Genomic DNA, 24378 nt, shown 5'->3' with positions numbered 1-24378 from the left:
CTCCCCACCCTCACAGGGAACAATTTCTGCCTGGGGTCACCACAGGGTGACAACCTCTGGGACAGCACTAGCTGAGGTGCTATTCCCCATGTCCAGCACAACACTGATGGATGCTGAATGAACATGGTCACACCTGCAATCCCATCTGTCCAAGCATCCCCGAGGATCAGCCACACAAATCCAACCTTTGGGCAGGAAAAATCCAGCAGGGAAGTGCCTGCTGTTGTGGGACCAACACCTCCTGCTCCTCAAGTATGGGACAAGGACCACTTCATGGTCCAGGAGTGACAGGAGAGGAGGAAAGAGCCAGATGCGTTCAATCATCTTTTTCTTGGGTGAATCACAGAGCAGGAGCTCTCACTGCACTCAGCAGGGACACAGCTCTGCTGTTCAAGTGCCTGGGAGATAAGTGCTCCCTTCCTTCCTGGAGTCATCAAAACCCTGGGACACAGCTGGCTGCTGCTTGCTGCAGAACAGCCCCCTGAAGGGAAGGGACTGTGGAGCCTCTGTTTAACTCTGAACACAGCAAGGCACAGCACGAAACCAGAGAAACACAGGATCATGGACCAGGTGGGAAAGGACCTTGGAGCTCTTTCGGTCCACCCCTTCCATGGGCAGGGGGACCTTCCACTAAGCTGCTCCAAGCCCTGTCCAACCTTGAACGCTCTCAGGGATGGGGCTGAAGCCATTTGGGTTCAGAGCGGTGAGATACAGAGTCACACTCTGCCACTGCACCCAGGGAGGATTAATTCATCCTTCCTCCCCCAAAAAACACTCTGAAACACTCTGAGCAGCAAGCAAAGGGGAAATATAAGGATAGAGCCAACCTGAATCCCAAATCATCCCACACACAGTCAGATGGCAATGAGACATGGTCTGGAGTGTGGTCATCTGCTTGACAGGGATGGGCACCCACAGCCGTGCCAGGGCCCAAGGCCAAGCTGCTGCTCAGTGCCACATCAACACAGCCTGCTTAAATGACAGCAAATCCATCCCAAATCCTTGGAGTGACCCTCAGCCAGCATCCCAGCTGTCTGAAGCAGGATGCAGGAATACCGGGAACTGCTCCTCCCTGGAGCAGGGCTGGTGGGGAGAGTTGGGCTGAGTTTCAGCACGTCACGACACCCTGAGAAACCAAGGTGACGTGGCATAAAACCCTGTGAGTTCAACATGGAAAATCATCCCACTCCCTCTGCATCCAGGGGAAACAGGTGCTACAAAAAAGCACAGACATGGAAAAGATCCTTAGTGACTCAGCAGGAAGTGGGAAGATACCAGAGCAGGGTCCAGCCCACCTCTTGATGCCACTGACAGCACCTTAGCCAGACCCCCAGTGCTTGAACAAGGTGCTCCCAAAATCCCTGATGGTCCCATTCCATGTGGCAGCACCTTGTGCCCCAGCAGTGCCTGCTTCTCTCTGGGGTTCATGGGAGTCAGAGATGTCCATGATGGAGATGTCCAAGACAGAGAAGTCCAAGACTGAGAATGGGCTAGGTATGCCCAAGATGGAGACATCCACCCTGTGGTGGGGCAAGATCTTGCCTCCTAGTTGTGAATCTGGGAATTTTTTCCACTTTACCATGTTATTTTGGGCCACCTGCCTAAAGGCCACAGACACACCAGTGTTCCAACCAGATCCACCCTGCTCAGGGGCTCCTCAGAGCCGAGCTCATCCCAAAGCTCATCCTGAAGCACCGGGGCTGGCACAGCATCCAGACCCCGCCGGCAGCGCCACTGTCAGTGCCATGGAATCCACCCCATGCAATAAAAAGGGGATTAGTGGGAAACAGTGGCAAATCCGCCGGGCCGGCTGTGCTAAGAGGGTCTAATCCCAACCCCACACGGCCTCCAAGGAGGAGGAATCACGGACCGGTCCGGAAGCAGCAGCACTTGGCAGGAGAGAAACACGTGTCCAGTGTTGTTATGGGAAGGGGAACGAGCCAGTGCTGCCCATGGGTTACAGACCAAGGCAATGCCAACCTGGAGCTGTGCCATGGGAGGATCTGGGTCTGGTTTCTGGTGGGAAGACAACAAAGGAATTTGCTGGATACTTAGGGGTGCCCACCCTTCCACCCCAAACCTTACTGAGCAGCATCCAGCAGCCTCCACTGGCCATGCCAGAGGGTGCCAAGGACATGCTGGAACCAGTACAGGAGATATCCTGGGAGCTGAGACTGTTCTGGGACCTCCTGCTGCAGAGTAGCCATCCCAGAACTGTGTCCCTGCAGGGCTTCCCTGCTCTCCTCCAGACAGGAAAAGTCTCAGGCTTGTCCTGGTGCTCTCACCTGCCTGCACAGCAGCGGGACCTCTCCACTGCCACCTGTGCCAAAAATCCCCTCCCTGAGAAGTTCCCAGCACTGGTTCTTTCCCTGCAGGGAGGTACCTCCAGGTGACTGCTGCACATTCTTCATTCTCCCTCATTTGCCCAAGTCCCCAAACCCACCCCAGCAGCAGGAGACACTCCCAGAGTCTGCACAGCAGAGCCACCACAAGGAGAGCAGCCAATCTCCACTTCCAGGCCCCTGGAGCCCCAACCCTGCTGCTGGTGTGCCCAGAGAGCTCTGTCCTGCTGATGGCTCCCATGATCACAGATTTCCTGAGGCTCTTGCTGGTTGCTTTCCTCATCCCCTGATGGAGCAGATCCCAGGCTGGAGGAGCACCTGTCCAAGCGCTCGGCAGCAGGAGCAGCTGGAACTGCCTGTGGGCAGCTCCGACCCCGGGATCTGCAGGAAGCTGCCTCGGATTGTCCCTTGCATTCAGCCTCGTGCAAACCTCCCCATGGTATGAGAGAGGCTGCAGGAGCAGTCCCCACAATCCTCTCATCTTCCAGTGCCATAACTTCTTCCTGGGTAAATCCACAGAACAGCAGAGCTGCCATTCCAGGGCTTTTTCCTTCAATGCACACTGGAGGAAGGAGCTGGAGTGAAGCATCTTGGGGCAGCAGCCCAGGGAAGAGGCAAACACAGCTCTTGTGACCCCAAAGGGACTCACCCAGCAATGCTTTGATACTTGCCCTCCCCACGGCCCCATCCTACCCCAGCCTCCAGGAAGGGATGAGGATTCCCAGGAGGATCCCTGGGGACAGGTCAATGGCAGAGGTGATGCCTGGCTGGGCTGGCTCCTGCCTCAGCAGAGTTGCTGCTCAACCCCAGGCACTGCTGACAGTGCAGGGCCGTGCTGGGCCCACCATCACAGCCCTGCTGACCCAGCAGCATGGCACAAATGCTCCCAACTCTCCTCAGTCATCCCTCTGCCAAAAACATCCTGGAGGGAAGAGCTGCAAGAGGTACCCTCAGGTGCTGGGGACAGATTCATCCTCCCTATTCTTGCATGAGGTTCTGAGGGGAGCCCTGGGACAGTCCTGGGGGTCACATGGACGGAAGGAGGCAGAGAAGGAGACAGAAGAGGGGGAAGAAAGGTGAAAACCCCTGCAGCAGGGTGAGCAAGAGCACCCACTGAAAGCCCCAGCCAGCTCAGAGGCCCCATGGCCACACACGAGGGCTGAGTACCCACACACCTGATAAAATCCACCTGGAAGCACACAGGGAATGATGATGAGGAGGGAGTGGGAGGAAGGCACTGCCTGTCTGAACAGGTCTGATCAGAGATATCCTCACACCTTCACATTTAAAAGCATCACAGGATGCTCCGGGAAAGGCACAGCAGCTCTTTTCAGGAGCAGAGGCCAGGCTCCACATCTCCCCATCTCCCCAGTTTCACTGCCCCAGCCCCACTCAGGCAGGGACAGACCCCAGAGTGCCACTGCCCCCATCCCACCACTCCCCCCCGATAAGAGCAAAGCACCCACCAGCTATTTCCTGGTCAGCACAGCACCTCCACAGCCGGAACGCGCAGGACACCCAGAGCCCTCACTGCAGCCCTCTCATCCCAGGGGGATTAGGGCTGGGTTAGGGATTTAATCCCACTGCCGGGGCTTTTCTGGGTCGGTGACATGGTTTGCGAGGCGCTGATTAGTGCGCGTGGTTAGCGCAGCACGGATAATTAACACAGCCTGTGCCACATGCCAGGAGAGCTGCCGCGCCATCACCCTCACCATGGGCACTGGGGACAAGCCCTGGCCCCCTGTGGGGTTTGGCTGGGGTTCTGGACAGCAGAGCAGCTGTCTGGGATCACAGAGGGAATCCCTGCCCTAAAGAAGCAAATCCAGGGGTTCAAGATGGAGTTTTATCACTGCAGTGCTGGAATTAACCCCTGAATGTACAGGGAGAGCTCCTCTGGCCCACTGGTTGTACTGGGGTGAACTGGGAGCAGTCCAGCAGGCTGCTGGTCTCCCTGCTGCCCAGATGGAGGATGTCAGTTCCATCACTCTGCCTGTGCCATGATGGGTTTGGGGCACAGGGACAGAGGGACAGACACAAGGGACAGACCGTATGTCCATCCACAATGGGAAGCAGTTCAGCACAGCAGCACGCCCAAGGTACATACTAAGAGCATCACCCTGGCCCCTTGGTCACTCCAGCCAGATGGATCCCAGGGATTCTGTGCCTCCCAGCTTTAAGTAGTTTTCCAAGCAGACACAGATACACTCAAAGGGTGTATCCATCATCTACCATTGGATAAACCCAGAACTCACATCGGGCTGAAGGCTGTGCTGGGCAACCTGAGGTTGCTCAGAGCAGGTGCTCAGCATCATCTGAGTTAATATGGAAACAGTTTGGGGAGTATGGATAAATCACAGCAGCATTCCCATGGGGTAGAGGGGACTTGGTGCTCCACAGGGAAGCTGGAGGCAGAGGAGCAGCTCTGGGGAAGCACATCTTGTGCCCAGGCAGCTCATTCCAGCACAGGCATCCAGAGGGCTCCAGATAAACCAACTCCACCAGGCAGATGCCACTCAAGAGTTCCCCAAGGAGCCCAGCATGGCTGCAGGGAGAGTCCAGAGGTTCCGTGAGCCACCGGAAGATGACTCAGGGCCACCCCAACAGTGCTGCTGAGCCAAAGCACAGCCCTGGAGGGAGATCCACAGGAAGAAACCCTGCAGGGACTGGAGGATGCAGCCTCTGGGATGCTGCTGGGTGTCCTGGAGGGGCTTAAACTGACAGCCTGGGGGCCCTTTCCTGGAAGAGAGGCAGCACATGCCATTGTTCACCTCACTCTGGCTCCAGCTCCGTGTTTCACACTCTTGGAAGCCCTCCTGGCAGGCCTGAAGGATGTAGTGTGCTCTGGTGTGAAGTCTCAGGTGCTGCTGCTCCAGACAGGCTCATTCCCATGGGAAAGGAAAAGCTGGATGGGAAAATCAGCCTGCCTCAAAGCATGTGCTGGCACCCCTGCAAGACAGGCTGGGGTGGCCAGCAGTGCCTCTCAAGGGCAGGTGAGTCCTTTGTTCCTGGGACTGCCTGCTCCAGGTGGTCCCTTCTCACCAAATCCTGATGGAACAGCATCCAGCACCCAGCACCAAAGCCCTGCTCCTCCCACCCCTCCTTGTCTGGGCTGCACTGGCCTGGCAGAGCCTTCCTGCACCCCTGCTCCTCCAAAACCTCAAGGGAAAACGCCAACAATCCCAAGAATGACATAGGCAAGCCCGAGCCTTACGACTCTCCATGCTCTATTCCTTGAGGAAGCACAAAGCTCTGCCGTAGCATCCCCGTTCCCATTAAAAACCTATTTCCACCACCACCCACAGCCCTGTGAGCTCTTCCCAACACCCAAACTGGCTTCCTCAGCACATCCACACATCCCTCCTGCATGCTGTCTCCTGCTGAATGATGAGCCGGAGCTTTCCCCACTCTTGGATGAGTCGACACAACTCAGCGCACTGCTCTGGATCCTCTGAGCCTCTCATCCTGGTAATTTGTTGCTTCTAATTTTTACACATCTCCCACTCCTCCCCCGTGGCAGATTGTGCCTTGGCTTTCTGTGTCTGCTGCCCAGCCCTGCTGACACTGGGCTCCTCCATCCCAGCGAGCCTTGACTCTGCCTGGTGAGATTCCAACAGGGAGAAGAGCCAACAGGAGGCTCAGAAAGCTCTGGGCTTCAGTTTAAGCACTGCAACAGCCAGTCTGAAATCCAGCAGTCTGAAATCCTCACCTGAAACACAACAGCCCAGCACATCCTGCTCTGCCTCTGCCCAAACCTTTCCCCATCACTCCAGGCACCACCCACGCAGGTGATTTTCCCAACCTCTGGAGAGGAGCACCCAGCACTAGCCGTGGCAGCACCCAGATCACAGAGGGAAGGTCACCTTGGCAGCAAAGCTCTTGCATTTCCATCTCCATTTATTTATTTCCTGTGCTTGCTGCGCTCCCCGCGGCTCTGGGGCCATTTACATAATCGGATCAGAGGCAGCTGCACAGGAACTGCACGCGCCAGCCCCAGAGCTCCCAGCCCTTCTTCCTAGGAGCACCCATTCCTTCCCTGGAGCACCCACTCCTTCCCTGGAGCACCCATTCCTTCACTGGAGGATCCACCCCTTGCCCAGAACACCCATCCCCTCTTCTCAGGAAAACCTACTCATTCCCTACAGCATTTGTTCACTGTGGAGCACCCTTCCCTTCTTCCCCTGGCACTCCTCCCTTCCCTGAAGCATTCATCACTCATTCCTTCTTCCCGGATCCTTCCCTGGAGCATCCACCCCTTCCCAGAGCATCCCTTCTGCTCACAGTCACAGCACCAAACCTCACAGATCCAAATCCACTTCCAAGGAGCAGATCTATGTGGTTTGGTGCTGCAGCCAGGGCACAGCCTGGACACAGAGCATCCACGTACCAGCACCAGCCCCATGATGCTAGCTGGGATGTCTCCAGGAAAAACCTGGTGAGCAAAGATAATTTAAATTCTCTTGCAAGGAACTCCTGGCCTGGCAAAAGCACCCTGTGCTCCCATGGGATATGTGCTCAGGGATGGAGGTGGGCACGAGCACAGTGTGTTTTTACCAGGAAGCTCCACGTGCTTCCCTGGAGCGATGTTTCATGTTCTACACAGAAGTTTTGGGACCTTTGTACTGCACAGAGCTCCCCCCAGCCCCCACCAGAGGCTCCTGGCAACTCCAGAAGGCATCAGCCCATCTAAAGAAATCAAGTAACAGGAAGGGATCTGTGCTGGAAAAGGTGACAGTGTGGCTGGGAGCCACCAGTCCCTGTGACAGGGGAGTCAGGCTGGTCCCCTCCCTCCTGGTCCCCCCCTCACTGCTTGTCCCTCTCCTGCCTTTCTAACCCAGCCCCTCAAAGTGTCCCCCTGCCCATACCTCTCTCACCTCCTCCCAAAACAACCGGCTCAGCAGGGATCTGGGAGAGCAACAACCTCCTCCAGGAGCTGCCACACTGCTCCCACCCTGCTCCTTCCAGTCCTGCCACTCCCAGGGCACAGCCTTTCCCTCGGGCATCTCCTCAGATGCCCATTCAAAGCCGAAGTACCAAAGGATGCTGCTGGAAAAAGATCCACAGCACCCAAGTGAGAACGTGTCCTGTCACCCCCCCACCCCTCTTACCTGCTGGGCATTTTGGACAAGACACGTTCCTGCTGTTTTATCCCGGCACAATGGTTTCTGTGGAATTTCCCACCCTCCAGTCAGTCTTGCCCAAGCTTTTATCACGTTGCAAACACCACAACCTCCTCCTCTTCCTCCTCCTCCGCTGGTCTGGACACAGCGAATACTGCTCTGCTCATCCCTTCCCAAAGGCTACTGGAGAATCCTCTCCCTGGCAATTTTCTGCCCACATCCCATTGCTGTTCTGGCTCCTGACAGCAAACCTGGGCAGCACCAAGGGTCTGCTGGCACCTCCCACCACGCTGCTAACCCCATTCCCAAAACCTGGACAAACTCTCTTGTGGGGAGAGCACTGCACAAGCATCCCCAAACTGCTCTGCAACACAAAAGAGAGACTCAGGAAGCCCTTTCCTCCGTAGCTACAGAATCCCAAGAATGGGAATGGGGAAGATGCTGTGACCATGGGGCTCTGAGTACCCTCCAGCTCCTGCTGGGAATTATAATTTTTTAAAGCCCACATCAAACACCACCCAACCTCTGTCTGCCCAGGGCTGGGACAGCACGGCAACAGCACTGTTCCATTCATAATTCCCTCAGCTCTGCCTTCATACATTATTCCAGCCCAGTGAAGCTTTGGGATTTTGTTTTTTTTTTTTTGTTTCCTTTAAATATTTTATTCAGTTTTGCTCTCTCAGAGCTCCCCAGAGTAAACCAGGCTTCTTAGGAAGGGCTGTTTCACTTCGATGGAGGCAGAGCCACACTCCAAACACGAGCTGTCTCCAAAAAACGACTGGAGAGCACTGTGAGCTGCACAGGGCAGGAGCAGCACTGTGAGGATGCACAGGGCAGGAGCAGCACTGTGAGGATGCACAGGGCAGGAGCAGCACTGTGAGCTGCACAGGGCAGGAGCAGCACTGTGAGCTGCACAGGGCAGGAGCAGCACTGTGAGGATGCACAGGGCAGGAGCAGCACTGTGAGGATGCACAGGGCAGGAGCAGCACTGTGAGGATGCACAGGGCAGGAGCAGCACTGTGAGGATGCACAGGGCAGGAGCAGCACTGTGAGCTGCACAGGGCAGGAGCAGCACTGTGAGCTGCACAGGGCAGGAGCAGCACTGTGAGGATGCACAGGGCAGGAGCAGCACTGTGAGCTGCACAGGGCAGGAGCAGCACTGTGAGGATGCACAGGGCAGGAGCAGCACTGTGAGGATGCACAGGGCAGGAGCAGCACTGTGAGCTGCACAGGGCAGGAGCAGCACTGTGAGGATGCACAGGGCAGGAGCAGCACTGTGAGCTGCACAGGGCAGGAGCAGCACTGTGAGGATGCACAGGGCAGGAGCAGCACTGTGAGGATGCACAGGGCAGGAGCAGTGGCAGTGCTGACACCGCTTGCTGACCTCCGACAACCCAGCTGGGAGAGCAGAGCAGAGCCAGCATGAGACCCCGAGGGGGTTAAATCCTGCAGCCATGTGGAACACCAGCAACTTCATGGAAGTAATGAGGATGTGATGGATGTGGGATGTGGGATGTGGGTCTCAACCTGCAGTGGGCAGTGGGCTCAGAAGTGCTGTGCCAGGCAGAATTCCCCCCACAGAGCAGGAGGAAGTCCCTCAGCATTCCCAACATCCACACTTCCCAGCTTTATAAAAATGACTTATGACATGGAGCAGGCTGTAAGGATGCATCAGATCTGTGTCTCCGTGAAGTACGTATCCATGCCCTCATCCCAGCTACATCTTCCCAACTTCCCTCACCGCGGTGCCGAGCCCACGAGCCAAACCACGGGGAGCAAACAGGGAGGGCAGGAGGATGAAGAGGAGGAGGGGCAGGAGAAACAGCACTCACGTTGATCATAGCATTGGAGGTGATGCGGAAGAGCGTGGCGCGCTCGTTCACCGCCTTGATCTTCTCCCCGCTGTCGGCCGGCAGGCGCAGGTTCTCCAGCTCGCTGAGCGAGCGCTGCAGAGCCGCGCCGTGCTTGGCGATCAGCTCATTGCAGGTGCTCAGGTCCTCCAGCTTGCTCGACAGGGTCTTCAGGGGGCCGTGCAGCTCGCTCTTGTCTGACTGCGAGGCGGGCTCCTCGTCACCCGAGTCATCTGCACAGGGAGGGATGGAGAGAACAGCGTTTCCATGGTTACCCCCCGGCCGCTGAGTCCGCCAGCGCCGCGGGCAGGGACCGGGGACTGGGGACAGGGGTCTGGGGACAGGGGACTGGGGACAGGCGACTGGGGACAGGGGACCAGGGAGCAGGGAGTAGGGAGCAGGAACCAGGGAGTAGGGAGCAGGAACCAGGAACCAAGGAGTAGGGACCAGAGAGTAAGGAGCAGGGACCAGGGATCAGAGACCAGGGACCAGACACCAGAGAGCAGGGACCTCCCACCTCCTGCCAGTGCCAGGCTGGGGTTCGTGGCCACTGCAGTCCCCCCAGAGCACAGCGTGGTGGGGGTGGCACCCAGAGCCCTGAGCATCCACTTTTGCCGCTGTTCCCGAGATCTGGTTCAGGGTTGGGTGGTGGGGTGGCACAGGGGATGCCACACACCAAACCTACCATTCCCAGGTTCACTGGGGTCGATCCACCCTGCACTGGAGGTTCTGCCAGCTCTGCTCAGGGCAGGGTGAACTGTGTCACCCAAGGGAAAGGTCACAGAGACACCAAAATCACTGTGACACTTCACCCAAAACCATCACAGTTTTCAGAGGGCAGAAACTTCCACAATCAGCACCTCAGCTACAGCAAAAATTCCTGCAACCCCAGAACACTTAAAACCAGGAAACTAACCCAAATCCACTCAGTGGGGGTAACACAGCATTTCTGACCACCTCACTGCTCCCCCAGGAAGGAGGTGATTGGCCCCAACATGCAGCAGCACCCAAAGCAAATACAGAGAGAAGCAGGTCCCGGGGAGGGGCTGTGCCCCATCCTTATGTTCCAAAGTTTAGCCAAGGGTTTTCCAGGTGCTCCCAAGCCCCACTGAGGCAGCAGAGCAGGGAGCTGTTCCTCTATCTCCCTTCTCTCAGTCTTCTGTTTCTGGTCAGAGATGGGCACCAGCAAAACCTGTCTGCAGCTTCTCTGCCAGGTCTGGGGGAGTTGGGGGAGTGAGAACATTCTCCAAACAATCCAGGCACTGAGCTCAAGGATGGCTCTGGTGTAATGGGGGAGCAGCACATTCCCCCTCAGGGCTGCAAGGAAAGAAGGAAACCCGTGATTCCCCAGCAGGTGGGTGTTTGGCTGCTATTCTTGGCTCCTTCATAGAAGCTCTGGAAATGCTGTGGGTACTGGGAGAGGTGTTCAGGCACTGCTCAGATTGAATCCACAGTAAGGAAACCAGAGGAAGAGCACCCTTTGATTACTGTGATCCAAAGGCAAGGATCTGGATAAATGTGACAGGCTCATCAACATGGAGTGGAAGCAGGAGCAGAGCACAGCACGGTGTCACACCAGGACTCATGGTGAACCTCCCCAGAATGGATGTGATGGGACAGGAGGCACAGCTCAGGGACAGCACAGATCCTCCACAGCAGGACCAACCTCACTGCCCAAGGATAATGGGAGAAAATCCAATGGAAACAGGGCACAGAGCAAACCCAAGTGGTTCAGGAAGCATCAGGACAGCATTTCCCAATGTCACCACTTGATCCCTCTGCAACCCAGCTGACAAACACCAGCAGCTGCTGCTGGAGCCAGGAGAGGAAGCAGCCACCAAGGACAATCAGAGCACCCAGGGGAAACCAGCTGAGAGCTTCCCAAGGAAGGGGAGCTGCCAGCTGAGGTGTTTGGGAGCTGAGTAGCTCCCAAAGACAGGCTGGGGAGCTGCTGAGCCTGACAGGGGACAGGACTAGAGGTTTGAAAACACCCCCGGAATCAGGGAAGTGTCCACAACAGACCGTAGGGGAAGGGGAATAGGAAGAGGCAGGATTCCAAGGACTCCATCCCAGGAGGGTGCACAGAGGCACCACAGCCATGACACAGGCTCACACCACAGGACAACTCCAAAAGACCTGGTGAGAAAATCGAAGCCACTTTTCTACCAGTACAGAAAATAACCAAAACCTCCTCAAAGTCCAATTTTGGACACAAAAGTTTCAAGTATTCCCACGGTGTTTCCACCTGTGCTGGGGTACACAAAGGGTCTCCAGCAGTGTGGGCACATTCCCTGGCCTTGGATATTGTCTCTGCACCTGTCCTGAGCCAGTGCTTTCACCGACAGAGCATTCCATACCCCAGACACTCACTGGGAGAGGGACACCAAGCTGCTCCAGCCACTCTGAGCTGTGTCCCCAGGGCTGTCCAGGGCAGTCTCTGGCCTCCTTTACCATCTCTGTCTCCAGGTGAGAAGCTGTGCTCTTCCCACCAGCATCCAGCAGTCTCTGCAGGCTGTGCCAGTTGCCTTCACTCCAGAAGGCAAAACCTCTCCTCTGTAGCTCTGGGATCTGATCTAATGAAGCTGGACTTTAACAGCCGATTTATAATAAAGTTCCATGTTTTATAAAGCTCCCAGGAGCAGAAGCCAACCCTGCTAACTCAGCTGTCATTGCCAACAGGAGCCTGAACATGGCAAAACCTACCTCTGAGGGCCTCCAGGGGACAATCTAAATTTTCCAATTCTCTGTTTACAGGCATCAAAAATAATGCACAATTTTATCTGCTTACAAGTGCTGCAAAAATTATGCCAAGCAAGAGAAAGTGCCTCTCTGACAATCCCCAAGCAGCATTAACCCTCAAATCCCTCCCTTTAATTTTCCCCCCATCCTGCCTTACACAAAATGCTGCCCAAAAGACCTGGCTGCCATGGGCTGTCAGTGCTCTGGTATTTCCATAGCAAAGCCTGGACCACCTTGCCCAGGTTCAATCCCAGACCACAGCCAGAGGATTTGTCATACAATCACAGAATGCCCTGAGTTGGGAAGGACCCACAAGGATCACCGAGACACCCCAACAATCCCACCCAGTCCCTGGCAGCTCCTGGAGCTCTGGCAGCCTCAGGGCCATGCTCATTCCCTGGAGAGCCTGGGCAGTGCCAACACATGGATGGCAGAGCATGGAGAGGGACAGGCTCTGCACTTTGCCAGGACATTATTTCCTGTTCATTGATCAAGGCTGTGGGAACAATCCCTGCCCAAGTGCTCAGCTTGAGGCAGGAACACACCATGGCCTAATTTTTTATCACTGTGCAGAATTATATAAGTGCCTCAAAGCCCAGGAAAAGGGGGAAGGAACCTGGGTCAGCCCAGCGATGCTGCTCATTCCAGCTGACCTGACTGAGCATCCCTCATCAGCTCCTGCTGTCCCAAAGCTGCTGCTGTGGAATGCTGGAATGCTGCCAGGGTGGGCAGAAGGACCCCACCTTCCTCCCCCTGCATGGACAACTGCAATCAGAGAATCATGGAATGGTTTGGGTTGGGACCTTAAAGCTCACGTCCTTCCATCTGCTTGACATGGGCAGGGACACCTTCCACTGTAGCAGGAACCAATTAATTATATATGTATATAATTAAGTATATAATATTTTACATATATATATATATGTATCTCAAGCAACATAATTTGCTGCAATTATCTCAAATCAAAGCATGGAAAGAAGGAAATCCAATGTCACAGCTACAGTCAAATAAATCAGAGTGGCTGAAAGCAGAAATGATCACACAGAGCACTCAAAACTCCTCACTGCCATTCCCAAGGTGGAGCTCTGACACCGGCTCTGAAGGTGCTTCCACCTTTCTCCCAGGAGCTCCTGGGAAAGCTGACCAAATCCCAAATCCATAGAAACAGGAATCCTTCTGCTTCCTGCAGCAAGCAGCAGCCACTCAGCCCCACACCAACTTTTGGAGCAGCAGCCCCAGATCCCAGCAGAGGAGCTCTGCTCCCACCAGGCCATCCCCACCAGCTCTCCAGCTGCTCTCAGTACCAGCAGGACAAACTGCTACGGTAATGCTGTGACACAGCACAGGACAGGGACTCTGGGCTCTGGCATCCCCTCATTCCCCCATCAGGGCTGCTCTCAGGGAAGCTGCTTTGAATCATAGGATCATTTAGGCTGGAAAAGACCTCCAAGACCATCATGTCCCACCTTTGACCAACCTTTGCACATGACACACCAACTCCTGTAGTTACAGCTGAAGATTACCATGAAGGGCTGGAGGAGAGAGCTGCAAAAGTGTTTTTCCTATTGCTGAGGATGAAGGATTCACTCATCCAGAAAGGTGGGAGAGCAGCAAGCCTCTGCCTGGAGATCTTTCCTTGGAGCCCAGCCAAACACCACAGCTTTGAGGATCCTGCCCTTATTCCAGCTTTTGTATCAGCTCAGACAGGGAATAAAATGATTTGGCTTTGCTAAGGCTGGGAAAACACCCTGAAGGTCAGGAAATACCCACAGAGAGAGTCTATCCAGGGCTCCTCATTCAAGGATGGACGAAAGGAGATTTGAAGAAGCCGAAGTGCAGCAAGATCACAGCACTTCAATCCAAATGGGGGGTTCCTACAGGCACCCACTCAGGCTCCCACTCTTGGAAGCTGCAAAAACACAGATTCTTAAATACTTTGGAGGATTTAGGAGAGGGAAAAGGGGGAGAGGGGAAACATGATTCCCACAGGGTGACGGTGAGGGACACCCAGCAGAATCTGACTGAAACATTTTCCAAGAAATCCCAGAAGGAGTCTTAGTGATGGCTTTGAAAGGAGTTTCAAACATGCAGGAAATGAGGAGGAACCAGAACAGGGGAAGTGAAGACTGGCTGAGGTGGAGGATGCTCAGGGGCTGGAGCGTGTCCAGGGAAGGGAACAGAGCTGGGGAAGGGGCTGGAGCACCAGGAGGGGTTGAGGGAGCTGGGAAAGGGAGAAAAGCCTGGAGAAAAGGAGGCTCAGGGGGGACCTTGTGGCTCTGCACAACTCCCTGACAGGAGGGGACAGCCGGGGGGGGTCGGGCTCTGCTCCAGGGAACAGGGACAGGAGGAGAGGGAACGGCCTCAGGCTGGGCCAGGGGAGGTTCAGGGTGGATATTGGGAAAATTCCTTCATGGAAAGGGTGGTCAGGGTGGCACAACTGCCCAGGGCAGTGCTGGAGTCCCCATCCCTGGAGGGATTTAACAGCCATGTGGATGTGTCCCTTGGGGACATGGATCATTGGTGGCCTTGGCAGTGCTGAGGAAGGGTTGGACTCACTGACCTTAGAGAACTTCTCCAACCTTAATGATTCTGGGATTCTATTCCAATACTCTGTGCTCCTTGTCTCTGGATGCTGCCCTCTCCCCTTTCCCCCAGTTTGGTCTTTTTGCATCCTCAGCTCCCAGCAGCTCCTAAATCCCATTAAACCTCAAACCAACATCCCCCATCTGGGCAGGGCCAAAGGGGATCTGGACCGTGTTGAGGACCAGCAAAAAGCCTGGAGGCCGTGCAGGAGCCTCCCTGCTCCCCCCCACAAGGACATCCTCCAAGGACACAAAGACTGCTTTACTCCATGGTTTCCAGTCCCCAGCACACCCTGTCCCTGCAGAGGGAAGTGCTCAGTGATGGATCCCCTCTTTCCATGCAGGACAACAGCAGTGCTCTCGCCCGATCCTCATCCCTCCTGGTGCTCCAGCTCTGCCACCTGCTCCCCATGGAATAAAGAGCCTCCCTAGAGCAGCAAACCCTCGGGGGCTGGCGGGGGGGAGCGGCTCCCAGCCCCATACTGGGATGCAGGTGGGCCTGAATCCCCTCAGGAAGCAGCATATCCCTAGCTAAGGAGCTTCACCCAAGCTCACCCTGCTCCTCCTCAACCTGCTCCTCCTCAGAATGAAAGACAGACATTCAGCAAGAATTCCTGTCGCTCTTCCTCAGGGAACAAAAGCTCCTCAAGAAAACAAACATGAAAGGCTGGCAGGAAAAATCTGACAGCAAATTGCCAGGTTCCTCTGGCTCCTGTGCTGTGGATGAGGCAGCCCAGCCTCCACAGCATCCTCCTAAGGATTCCTGCATTCCTAGTGTGCTCTGGAGATCTCGCTGTGCTCACCAGTGGCACAGAGGAACTAGCCATGACTTTAATGCATCCCCCTCTCCGTCCTGCAGCCAAGCTTTGTCCTGGCCTTGTGCAGGGCTTGGTGTCAACACCTCCAGGACCCTGGGCTGGAGCAGTGCATTTGGGCTGAGCAGAGTGTGAGCAGCCATCACCACCTAAGTCCAATCCCATCCCTCTTCCCCATGCCATGACACAAGTGTGACACAAGTGTGGCACAGCAGGGCTGGCCCCAGAAACTGTGGTAACCCACATAACACCCTCCTCCTTCTCCTTTTCCTCCTCCTTCCCCCCCCCCACTCCAGGAAGGCTCCAAAAATGCAGCTGCTACTTCCTGCTCTCCTCACGATGCACTCGGGGAACATTTGCAAGCACAGGCTCAAATCCCAGAGAAACAAACCACAGCAGCTTCACATAAATCCCCTCTCCAGGAACACTCCAGGCTCGTACTTTACACCACCCCCAAACCCAAGTGCTCCCCAAGCCGAACCCCTCGTGCTTTGTTTGGACTTGGGAGCAGCTCCAGCAAGCCGGGCTGGGTTTGGTTTGTAGGGCACGGGCACGCAGTGTTGCTATAGGAACAGGCAGCCTCACCGTAAAATGGGCAGATTATTTTTGGAGCTGTGATGCAATTTAATCTATGGCAAATGGATCGACAGCCACCATCCGTAAGCCTCCTTGGGCTTGTTTCTCAGCCCAGAGAACACAAACCTCAGTGCCTGGAGCAGCATCCTGCCAGAGCCTCCAAGGCAGAGCTCCCTTTCCACCTCCTTTTTCCATCTTGAAATCTTCCCTCAGATAAATGTTTGCCATTGTCTGAAATTTCTCTAGTGCTGGTGGGAGAGCTGCTGGCTGGAGGCACAACACCAGAGCGCCTCCATGCTCTGGGGACACACTGGGGCTTTGCAGTGCAGTCCACGGGGACCCCAGGGGCAGGGATCCCACAGGAGGCACTGCCACGCTGAGCTCCCACCCCAAAACCATCAAGGAGCAATCCCAGGGAGCTGCTGCTCATGGCTGGGCTGTTCCAGTGCTGCCTGTGGATGAGCAGGGCTGGGAAGAGCCCTTTCAGGGATAAACCAGGAGGAGGAGAAGGGATTGAAGGGTTCAGCATTAGACCTTTTACTCCAAAATTCCCAAACTGTATCCAGAGTCTGGCTGTGATGTCTCCAGCCCAAAGCACCACAGTTCCTCAGCCCCACACCATGGCTGGGGTGGGCAGTTCAACCCTGCTTATCTTCCTCTCCAAGTCCAGCATGGTTCTCCTCACCCTCCATCCCTTACCTCTCTTCTCCCTGTGAGTGGAAAACTTTTCCTTCCCAAGTATCCTCATTTTTCAGCAACAGTCCTCGTCCTTCCTACATCACTTTGAATCTCCCCGAAATCCTCCTGCAAGCCTGAGCTACTTCCCTACCACCCCACTGGAGCCTCCAAAGGCAGGACTGGCCCTGTGCTGGAAATTAAACCCAGCTTTCTCCTGGAGGCAGCTGGAATGAGCTGACGGGGGTTGGAAGTGCAGGATCAATACTGCAGGAGTGAAGTCGAGTCAGAGCAGAGATCCCCGAGTGCTGTCCACAGGGAAAGCTCTGATAGGGCAGAAGGAACGCTGATGACTTTAATTCAAACAGCATTCCTGGGTTGCCCCAAAGCCACCAGAGGTCACACAGTGACAATGGGACATCTCAGCAGCTGATTTCCCCCTCAGCAGCAGGACCTGCACATCTGCCGGGGGAGCCTGGCTGTTCCCAATCCCTGGAACAAGCAGCCTTCAGGTGCCTGGATGGTCTAACCACCAGCACAGCATGGATTATGCCTCCATTCCCAGATCCACCTCTTGTGGAACTGCCTTTTCCCACATTTGTCTGGGAATTTTGGACCTAAAACTATGAAAAGTATCCCACTGACTGGGAAAAGCCTTTTCTCCTCGCACAGAGAGAGGGGAGGATGTCCAGGAGGATCAGCCAGCAGCAAATCCTGCAGCCATCCCAGCCAAAACTCCAAGCTCTTTCTCCTCACAGTAGATCCACAGAAATCAACCCCACCTCCCTTCCAGATTTCCCGTTTATCCCAACACCAAGCAAGGGTATGATTCAGAATCACCAGCCCTTCCTGTGTGGAATTATCTGGATCTCTGGGATACGCTGCTCACCCATCATTCCTGAAGCAGAGCAATTTCCACCCTGGCTCTGGCAGACACAGCTGCTTTCATCACTTTTAATCGCTATGAATATTAAATGGAGCAGGGATCTATATTTAATAGCCTGGCCTGGCTGCCAGGGAGATGGATGAGGTTTATAGCAGCTGCAGATGCAGGAACGGGCAGAATTTTGGTGGTTAGAAAGAATTACACTGAGAATTAATCATCAAAATAGTAGAGAAAATAATCATTCATAAATCATTCCAAATCCGGGTGATCGCTCAGCAATTACCACCAACCTGGCAGGGCTGTTGCTTCTTCCTGCTAATGCAAAGGGAAAGCTGCACAGGCAAATTGGAGCTTAAAATAGGGAAACGTGGCTGCTTGTGACAAGCTGGGACATATCCTGAAGTCACATTCAGTGGGAGCAGGTGGGAAGGGCCCACAGAGCCAACCCAGAGATGAAGGCCGCTGCTCCTAGGAGTGTTCATCTGGAGAAGAGAAGGATCCAGGGAGAGCTCAGACCTTCCAGTGCCCAAAGGGGCTCCAAGAGAGCTGGAGAGGGACTGGGGACAAGGGATTCAGGGACAGAACACAGGGAATGGCTTCCACTGCCAGAGGGCAGGGCTGGATGGGATATTGAGAAGGAATTGTTCCCTGGGAGGGTGGGGAGGCCCTGGCACAGGGTGCCCAGAGCAGCTGTGGCTGCCCCTGGATCCCTGGGAGTGTCCAAGGCCAGGTTGGACAGGGCTTGGAGCAGCCTGGGACAGTGGAAGGTGTCCCTGCCCATGGTAGGGGTGTAAGGAGATGGGCTTGAAGCCCATCCAACCCCAACTATTCCACAATCTACAAAAATAAGCAGGATACAAAAATGGGCAGTGGGAAAGCACAAAGCATCTCCATTCCCACCACTGCAGCATTCCCAGCCTGGCTATTGAACATTTTATTGCTGCAATTACAAAAAGATGATGTTCCTGATCAATAATCCTAAGCAGCACAGGCTGCACTTTGTCTGGAGTGCAGTCATGCAGTTCCTGGCACAAATGGGATTTTCCCAACACCCAAACACCTGAACAACCCCTGTAAGTTGAAATTCAGGCTACAGAATCACACGAATTGAGTTTAAAGCACACCAAAAGGCAGGGTTTAAACTACAAATAGGATGGATACACTGAAGAAATGGAGATGAAATGCAGGATGTGATCAATCCAGGACTCCATGTGGTATAAGTGGGGAGATCCAACCCAAGAGGCAGCTCTGGGAGGCACTGGTCACAGATCCATGCAAAATTCCAATGGAATTTGGAAAATTCTCTTTTAAAAAGAGCAGACAAATTCAGAGTTGTAGGAACAGAGAAGGCAAATTTGAGACATGAGGTGATTTCTGCTAAATCCTCACCAGGCCACAGCCAGTTTGGGAACCTGCACTCACAGAATGTCCCAGGAAAGGACACCCCTGATGGCACTGAGGCTGGGAAACACATCCCAAAGGGACAGTGGCTGGAAGGACAGGGTTGGGCAGAAGTGGGAGAAGTCAACTGGAGACTTTTTGACAATCCACAAGGAACAACTCAAGATACTCAGGAAGCAAAGCTGGAAAAGGGAGCAGCTACAGAGGAGCAGCTGTGACACAGGGAGCCCTGAGGGCTGGAGAGCATTGTCCCTGTGTCCCTTCTGACCAGAGAGACCTGGAGGGGCTGGAGGGTGTCCAGGGAAGGGAACAGAGCTGGGGAAGGGGCTGGAGCACCAGGAGGGGCTGAGGGAGCTGGGAAAGAGAGAAAAGCCTGGAGAAAAGGAGGCTCAGGGGGGACCTTGTGGCTCTGCACAACTCCCTGACAGGAGGGGACAGCCGGGGGGGGTCGGGCTCTGCTCCAGGGAACAGGGACAGGAGGAGAGGGAACGGCCTCAGGCTGGGCCAGGGGAGGTTCAGGGTGGATATTGGGAAAATTCCTTCATGGAAAGGATGGTCAGGCACTGGCACAGCTGCCCAGGGCAGAGTTGGAGTCCCCATCCCTGGAGGGATTTAAAAACTCTGTGGATGTGGCATTTGGGGACATGGACCAGTGCTGGCCTAGGCAGTCCTAGGGGAATAGTTGGACTCGATGCTCTTAGGGGGCTTTTCCAACCCAAAAAACATTCTGTGATTCCATAAATACCTACACATATATATGTATATATGTGGGCTGAAACACAGGCAGGCATCAGTACTGCTTCCGCAAGTTTTTCCAGTGGGTTTCTTCAATATCTTTCCAAAGCTCTTTTCAGGAGGAGCCAAGAGAGATTTGCAAGATGCCACTTCGCTGGCTTTTGGAGGAGGTGGAGGATTGGTGGTTGGTTTTTTTGCTCTGCCTTTTGACTACAATACTCTGCTCCCTGTCTCCAACAGGATAAGAAGTTGGGAAGTCCTATGGAAAATATGGATCCAGCCCTGAAACCTCCTGAAGAGGAATCTCACAGAGATTGAGGAGCAGAGCTGGCAGGAAACAAGAGGAGATAAAATGAACTCAGCTGATGCTTTTGTGGGAGCACTGGAGAGTCACAGTTAGTCCTGCTGGACACGGCCAAATGTCCTTCCCGTCCCCTGCGGGCACTTGTGAATAGCAATGAGTAAAACAAGGAGGGGAAGGACTGATTACAGGGAAATAACAGCTCATTAGCAAATAATTGGGGGCTCAGCAGCACAGCTCATTGCCAGGAAAGAAAATAAAAAAAAATAAAATAATGGCTTGATAAAAATAGAAACTTCATTCTGCAGCTTGGAACAGCAGCGACACACAAAGTGTTGAACTCCAGGAGCAGTTCGGGTGCAGAGCTGGGGCCAGGGACAGTGACTGCCTCTTGTCACACCTGGAAAATGCTTCCCTGCCAGGAATCCCAGCAGGAGAAGCCAGAACTGATTCCACTGGCAGGAGGCAAGCACACAGCCCCAGTGCCTGCAGCATCACCTTCAGCTCCTCATCTCTTCTGCAAGCCCAGGAAGTGTCCAGGGATCCCAGCAGGTCCTGTCAGTGCCCAAAGGGGCTCCAGGAGAGATAGAGAGGGACTGGGGACAAGGGATGGAGGGACAGGACACAGGGAATGGCTTCCCACTGCCAGAGGGCAGGGCTGGATGGGATATTGGGAAGGAATTGTTCCCTGGGAGGGTGGGCAGGCCCTGGCACAGGGTGCCCAGAGCAGCTGTGGCTGTCCCTGGATCCCTGGAAGTGTCCAAGGCCAGGCTGGACAGGGCTTGGAGCAGCCTAGGACAGTGGAAGGTGTCCCTGCCCAAGGCAGGGGTGGTACTGGATGAGCTTTAAGGTCCCTTCCCACCTAAACCACTCCATGACTCTCAGCTATGGTGACCTTGCAGAAGGCCACATCACTCCAAAATCCTGCAGTCAGCCTGGATATCCAGTTATTCTCCCCACCAGCCCCACCCAAAGCTGCCCTCGAAAGCACTTCTCATCCCTGGATAGATCCATATCAGCAGGGCAGAGGCACAGACCTCAGTGTCCCTTTCTGAGCCTCTCAAAGATCCACATCCAGCTGAACATCTACCATTTGCCCTTCACTAAACCATCCCTGCTCTTAATTCTCTGTACCCCTGAATTCACAGCCCACACTTGATCCAAGAGATCCCAGCAGGGAGGACTTGCCCTGCCTGCAGCTCCAGGACCATCTCCAAGGGAATATTTAGCTTATAGACAGAAGTGCCATGATAAATAATTCAGTCACTTGTCCAAAGCACGTCAGAAAATGTACAAAACTTGTTAATTAATTGTTCCTGTTCATTTAGTCACTGAATCCTTCAGTATCCAGTCATTACTATGGATTTTCATCAGTCCTCCATACTGAAATGGAGCAGGTGCCACAGTCTGGTGGCACCATGAGCTTGGGGACAAGAAGCCCCCGAATCCCTGAAGGGGTGACAGGCAGGACACCGGGCCAGGCATAAGCAACTTCCTTAGCCAGGAACAATCCCAGAAATAACTAAAATTCAAGTATTTTGGAAGAAATTAATTTTTTTTTCAGAGCAGAAACTCACAGAAGTGAGCACTGTCACAGCTGGGGGGTGACACCCTGTTCTTCCCCAGACAAAAGCAAGCCCTGGCACGCTGCTACGGAAACCATCACATGTCTTGGATGTCTCCTCCTGCATCACTGAACATCCATTTTTTATGATACTTAAACATTTTCCAGCCCTAGGTCCATCTCCAATGTCAGCAGGGTGAGGAGGGGAGCTCACAGATGGGCCGGCCTTTCCCCCTAACATCCATCAGGGAAGGAGACTCGGGAAGCCAAAGGCCTTGGAGAGCTCCCAGGAGCTCCCATCCCTGAGGAATACCTCATCCTTGGTGTACCCAGCACCACTCCCAGGGGTTCACCACAGTGAATCTGGCCCAGGATTTTTTTTTATTTTATGTTTGTTTTTTTTTACCAGGAGCTTTTTTTTTTTCCTGGAAGTCTCCCAGCAGCAGAGGACACACATCCTGCCCCAGGCTTCCTCCTGCTCCCAGAAAGCAGTGGGAGATGTGCAAAGGACACAAGGACACTCCTGTCAGCTCTCTCTTTGCTCACTAAGCTTGTGAACAAGGAGGTGGATGACAAGGGCCCTCACTCTCAGGGAGGATGAGCAGAGGGAGAGGGAAGCAGGGAAGGGACATGGCCATCACAGCCCTGTCCCTGTCACACCACAGCTGTGCAGGATCACAGGGGAACAGAAAAGCCCAGCAGCACCAGACAACAGCGGTGACGGCGTGCTGGGACACGGGCAGCCCATCCCCAACCACTGCAGTGCCACCCAGAGCAGCTCAGACAGAGCACCTGAGCCTCCCTTCTCCCAAATCCAGCAGCTAACATGCCCCTTGCCTCAGGATCACAGCTCAGCACATCCCTGCAGGCCCCAAGCTCAGTTTATCCCAGGCTTTGGAGAAGCAGCCAGGCTGAGCCGCAGTGCGGACACAGAGATGGAGACACGTCCCAATGGGCACTGAAACTCCTGAGCTGCCAGGGCTCAGCTTACCAGGGGTAAGAGGATCCAGGAGTGTCAGTTATCCACCCTACTCCAATTCCCAAAGGTCAGGACATGCCAAAGGCACAGCAGAGACGTGCAGGACTTGGGAGTCTCCCAGCCCCACTGCTCTGTGCAGAGCCTCAGGCTCAGGGAAGATGGCAGCGGGGCAGCAGCAGCCCCAAAAAGGCACCCAACTTACACCCCTTTTGCCTTTGGATTTCAGTACTGCTCCCTCAGAACCCACAGGCAGTGAAAGCCTCCAAGCTCATAAAGTCCAAGCTGTGCCTGATCCCCACCTTGTCACCAGCCCAGAGTACTGAGTGCCACATCCAGGCCTTCTTTGGACACCTCTCCATCCAGGGATGGGGACTCCAAACCTCCCTGGGCAGCTCCTTTCAATGCCTGACTGCCCTCTCCATGAAAAAACTTTCCCAGTATCCAACCTGAACCTCTCCTGGCCCAGCCTGAGGCCGTTCCCTCTCCTCCTGTCCCTGTTCCCTGGAGCAGAGCCCGACCCCCCCGGCTGTCCCCTCCTGTCAGGGAGTCGTGCAGAGCCACAAGGTCCCCCCTGAGCCTCCTTTTCTCCAGGCTTTTCTCTCTTTCCCAGCTCCCTCAGCCCCTCCTGGTGCTCCAGCCCCTTCCCCAGCTCTGTTCCCTTCCCTGGACACCCTCCAGCCCCTCCAGGTCTCTCTGGTCAGGAGGGGCCCAGAGCTGCCCCAGCACTGGAGGTGCCCCAGCGGTGCCAGCACAGGGAACGGGCACTGCCCTGCTCCTGCTGCCACCCCAGGGCTGGCACAGCCCAGGTGCTCTTGGCCTCTTGGCCACCTGGTTTGGTGACACCTGTCACCAGCACCTCCAGGGCTTTTCCTACCAGCAGCTTTCCAGCCCCTCTGTCCCCAGGCCACCTCCCCTGCAAGGACAGGTGATTTCATAGCATCACAGGATAACAGACCTGTCCCCAAGGCCTGGGCATTGTCACATGTGCCAGGTTAGAGCACCAAATCACAGTTCTACTGTCTGTGGTGAGCCATGGACCATCCCACATGGGCCCCATGCCTGGCAGCCACCTCCTTTACAGCCAGGACAACCCCAAGGTCCCTCCTGGGCAGGCTCAGTTCCTGCTGTGGGAGCACAGGTAAATCCAGGTTTGATCCCTGCAGGAAGCAGCAGCACAGCAGCACTGGCTGCTCTGACAGCTGCTCCAGCAGCAGGACACAGAACAGGCAGGGCTGAGGCCAGGCCATGCTCTGCTCCCTGCACAGCAGGTCCTGTCAATGATTTACTGCCAAAAGCTCCTCCGAACAACCAATCCATCCCTGGAATGTCTCAGCAGGTCAGCACAGAGAGGGAGAAGCACAGTCCCCCCAGGAAGTGCTGTGCTGGCTGTCAGAGCAGACAGATCAGGAAAAAAAAAAGGAGAAGAAATAAGGAAATTCACTCCTGCTGCAGCCAGGGTCTCTATTTGCAGAGCCCTTTGATGGAGCTGGGAGTTCATCTCCCTTCCAATCCTGTAGGAGTGTTCCTGGTCTCTAATTAACACCATCAGGCTGTCAAGATGGCCACTTCCTCCCTAATTACTGTGCTTTGTAATTAAGGTACAGATAATAAACTCCTGTTATTAGTGATTGCTACTGATCAGCTCCGAGGTGCAGAGCAGCTCCTGCCTTGTGCCTGCACCAGGAGCTCCTAGGCAGTGCATCCATGTCATAGAATCCCAGGATTATCTGGGTTGTAAAAGCCCTTTAAGGTCCTCCAGTCCAACCATTAACCTCCAACACCTGCAGGCCCAACCCTAAACCGTGTCCCTGAACCA

At 54.8% G+C, this 24378-nt stretch overlaps 1 protein-coding gene across 3 annotated transcripts in view; it reads right to left on the bottom strand.

Moving 5' to 3' along the window:
• OSBP2 (oxysterol binding protein 2) overlaps window positions 1–24378 on the bottom strand; it is a 91845-nt gene that overhangs the window by 18604 nt on the left and 48863 nt on the right. For all 3 annotated transcript variants that reach the window (XM_062504543.1, XM_062504545.1, XM_062504544.1), the window contains one exon: window positions 9292–9542. In XM_062504543.1, coding sequence (XP_062360527.1) covers window positions 9292–9542 — 251 coding nt within the window. The remainder of the gene's footprint in view (window positions 1–9291; window positions 9543–24378) is intronic.

The sequence above is a fragment of the Cinclus cinclus genome, chromosome 17 (genome assembly GCF_963662255.1).
Source record: "Cinclus cinclus chromosome 17, bCinCin1.1, whole genome shotgun sequence".
NCBI classification, from domain to species: domain Eukaryota; kingdom Metazoa; phylum Chordata; class Aves; order Passeriformes; family Cinclidae; genus Cinclus; species Cinclus cinclus.
Note: the sequence above shows the minus strand (reverse complement) of the source record. Positions and strands in the feature narration are given on the sequence as shown.